This window comes from Juglans regia, chromosome 7, assembly GCF_001411555.2.
Source record: "Juglans regia cultivar Chandler chromosome 7, Walnut 2.0, whole genome shotgun sequence".
Classification (NCBI taxonomy): Eukaryota; Viridiplantae; Streptophyta; class Magnoliopsida; order Fagales; family Juglandaceae; genus Juglans; species Juglans regia.
This window is the reverse complement of record NC_049907.1, coordinates 2,699,709-2,702,364: the sequence shown is the minus strand read 5'-3', so window position 1 is coordinate 2,702,364 and position 2,656 is coordinate 2,699,709. Positions and strand designations below refer to the sequence as shown.

Below are 2,656 nucleotides of genomic sequence, written 5' to 3'. Positions count from 1 at the left end.
TGTTGAGCGAACACTCTGTATGAGTTCCGCTCGATCACTTTGTCAAGTGTCTGTTGAGCGAACTCTTTATATGAGTTCTACTCGAACCATTTGGAGCTCACTTTGACCCATTTTCACTTTAACACACTTCAACACTTGTTACAACACAATTTAACAAAACTTTTCACAAGAATATGCCAGCACACTCATTTTTACATTAAGAAAAAGGTTGTGTCTTTTTACACTTCCTTAAACATCACCCCCATGGGAACCATTACCCTGGAGAGGGTGTCATTCCAAGGGATATACCATTGGTGATCACACCCCTTAGAATTACACATTCACAAGCACAGCAGAAAGATAAGCCTGTTAAATGTTATTATCACAATAGGTATACACTGCCCATAATATTGGTAGAAATCAAACATGTGATGCCAAAACAAACACAATCCATATGCTAATTCAAACTATTTCCAAAATAGAGAGAACTATGTGTACTAATAATTAGCACTGGAACCGTACTTGATTGCGATACAAAAGTTTGGGAGAGCACTAGGATCATAGGCAGAGGCAGATCATAAAGCCAAAGCCAAAGCCAACAGGACCACAGTTACAAGATCTTTGAGGCTATCAGCATTATGTACGTATATTCTTGCTTTAGGTGAGGGGTGAAGAATGTTGCATGGGAGCATGCCTAGCTATTTATGTAGGGGAGTTATTCATGAATCGGTCTCTGTCTTTCCTTGCAAGGAGCTGCAGGTAAGACCTGGTAAATTCTTGATCAGCTTTTAATAAATTTGTTTATCGAATCTGGGGAGAACCATTCTTAACTACTAGAAGTACTCGCAGATATTGAAAATACCATACAAATTCGATTCCTTCAATTAATATTGTAATTTTGCTTCGGACAATCCAAAAACAAACTCGCAAATGTGTTGTCTTTTTTATTTTCCTTTCCTCTAATATTGACTAAGAATTACCGTGACAAGGCATTTTATACATTTCAAGAAATAAATTCATTTGAATCCTATCCAATAATTACGATCATGTGTAATATATTTTTCATTTATGTTATTATTTATTTATTTTTGTATATTTTGCCTTGGGGTCGGAAAGATAAGGGAAGAAAAGGCCGGGGCCCTTACAAGTGATATCACTCCTGAGACGTATTCAAAATGCAATTAAGTTCAATCACACCTGTTGATGATTATAACAAAGTGACTGTAAATTATAAGCAACAATTTTATTTCAATAAAATAATTTCAATGAGGTTACAAGCTGGGAAACATTGACAAACTTAATCACACCATCTAATGGTTTATTGCAAATATATCTTGAAATCTATGATTTTCGTTTAGGCAATTAGTTAGAATTGTTGCTGAAGATAGTTAACCAGATTCTTGTCCACTTGGAAGGCCTTGGTGAGAACATCTTGATTGATGGGAGGATTGGATCCAAAGACTGCATTGGCTATGGTAATGACTCCAGGATTTTGGCTGCTCAGACCAGCAAAGGCAACCGCCTTGGTATTTCCCACGTTCAACTGGAAGTGAATGAGACCAATTGGGAACACAAAGACGTCTCCCTTGTTTAGAACTTTGGTGAAGAGGCGGTTGCCATCTGCATTGGATGTGACAAAGCCAACATGAAGAGTACCTTCTATGACTACAAGAAACTCAGTGGCGCGAGGGTGGGTGTGGGGAGGATTTAAGCCACGTGGTGCAAAGTCGATGCGAGCCAAGGATATGCCTAGGGTGTTGAGGCCTGGTAATTGTTCCACTGTCACAGCGGTGACGTTCGACCCCACTTTATTTGTGGTGTTTCCGGGAATGTTCACCGAGCGGAAGAAATCATCAGCAGTGACAAGCTTTGGGTCCTTGCAAAACTTTCCATTCACAAATACTGCAGAAAGAAAGGAAAGAAAATGTTTGTTATCATCATGACTATATATATACACATGATATTATGCAGAAAATACAATCAAATAATATAGCAATAATAATGTGTACATACCAGCAGAAGCAGGATTGTCGATTGCAACACAAAAGTCCTGCAGGGGACTGGGGTCGTAGGCAAAGGCGAGGGAACAAGCGAAAGCCAACAGGGCCACAGTTAAAAGGGCGTACTTAGGAACAACCTTGGAGTTCATCATATTTGAGGCTATATATGATTTATCTCTGCGTTGTAGTACTGATCTGTGTAAGTAATTAATATTGGCGAGGAGGGAATGAGAAATGTTGGATGGTCACATCTCTATTTATAGAGAGGAATTACTGATCATGAACTGGTCCATGTTTTTTCCATAAACGTGTAATACTTGTCAACTACTCTTTAATTAATTAATCTAAGGTTATCGATTATTATTATTTTTTCTTTGATGGTGGAAACATTCTTTAACCACTATTGCTCGCACACATACATTGAAAATGCAACCAAATAATTCGACCTCTTCAAATAATGGAACGGTGCATGCAGTACTTTCATTATTCTACAAATATTGAGCTGTATTACATTGACCCAGCTCTCTCTCTCTCTCTCTCTCTCTCTCTCTCTCTCTCTCTCTCTCTCTCAAACTGATCACCACCACAACAACTAATTTCCCATGAATTCCTTTTAGATATTCGGAAAGAATTAATTTATATATATATATATATATATATATACATACTAGGGAATG

At 37.8% G+C, this 2,656-nt stretch overlaps 1 protein-coding gene across 1 annotated transcript; it reads right to left on the bottom strand.

Moving 5' to 3' along the window:
- Window positions 1-1,201: 1,201 nt before the first annotated feature.
- LOC118349016 (germin-like protein subfamily 1 member 17) lies at window positions 1,202-2,202 on the bottom strand. Its single transcript, XM_035692151.1, has 2 exons — window positions 1,993-2,202; window positions 1,202-1,881 (listed from the first exon to the last, which is right to left on the bottom strand). The coding sequence occupies exons 1-2, from the start codon at window positions 2,129-2,131 to the stop codon at window positions 1,346-1,348; spliced, it is 675 nt and encodes a 224-aa protein (XP_035548044.1). The 5' UTR covers window positions 2,132-2,202; the 3' UTR covers window positions 1,202-1,345.
- Window positions 2,203-2,656: the final 454 nt, after the last annotated feature.

Coding starts and splice junctions, on each gene's coding strand:
- LOC118349016 (XM_035692151.1), bottom strand. CDS start 2,131: ATGATGAACTCCAAGGTTGTTCCTAAGTACGCCCTTTTAACTGTGGCC. Junction 1,882..1,992: donor CGACAATCCTGCTTCTGCTG/GTATGTACACAT, acceptor TTCTTTCTGCAG/TATTTGTGAATGGAAAGTTT.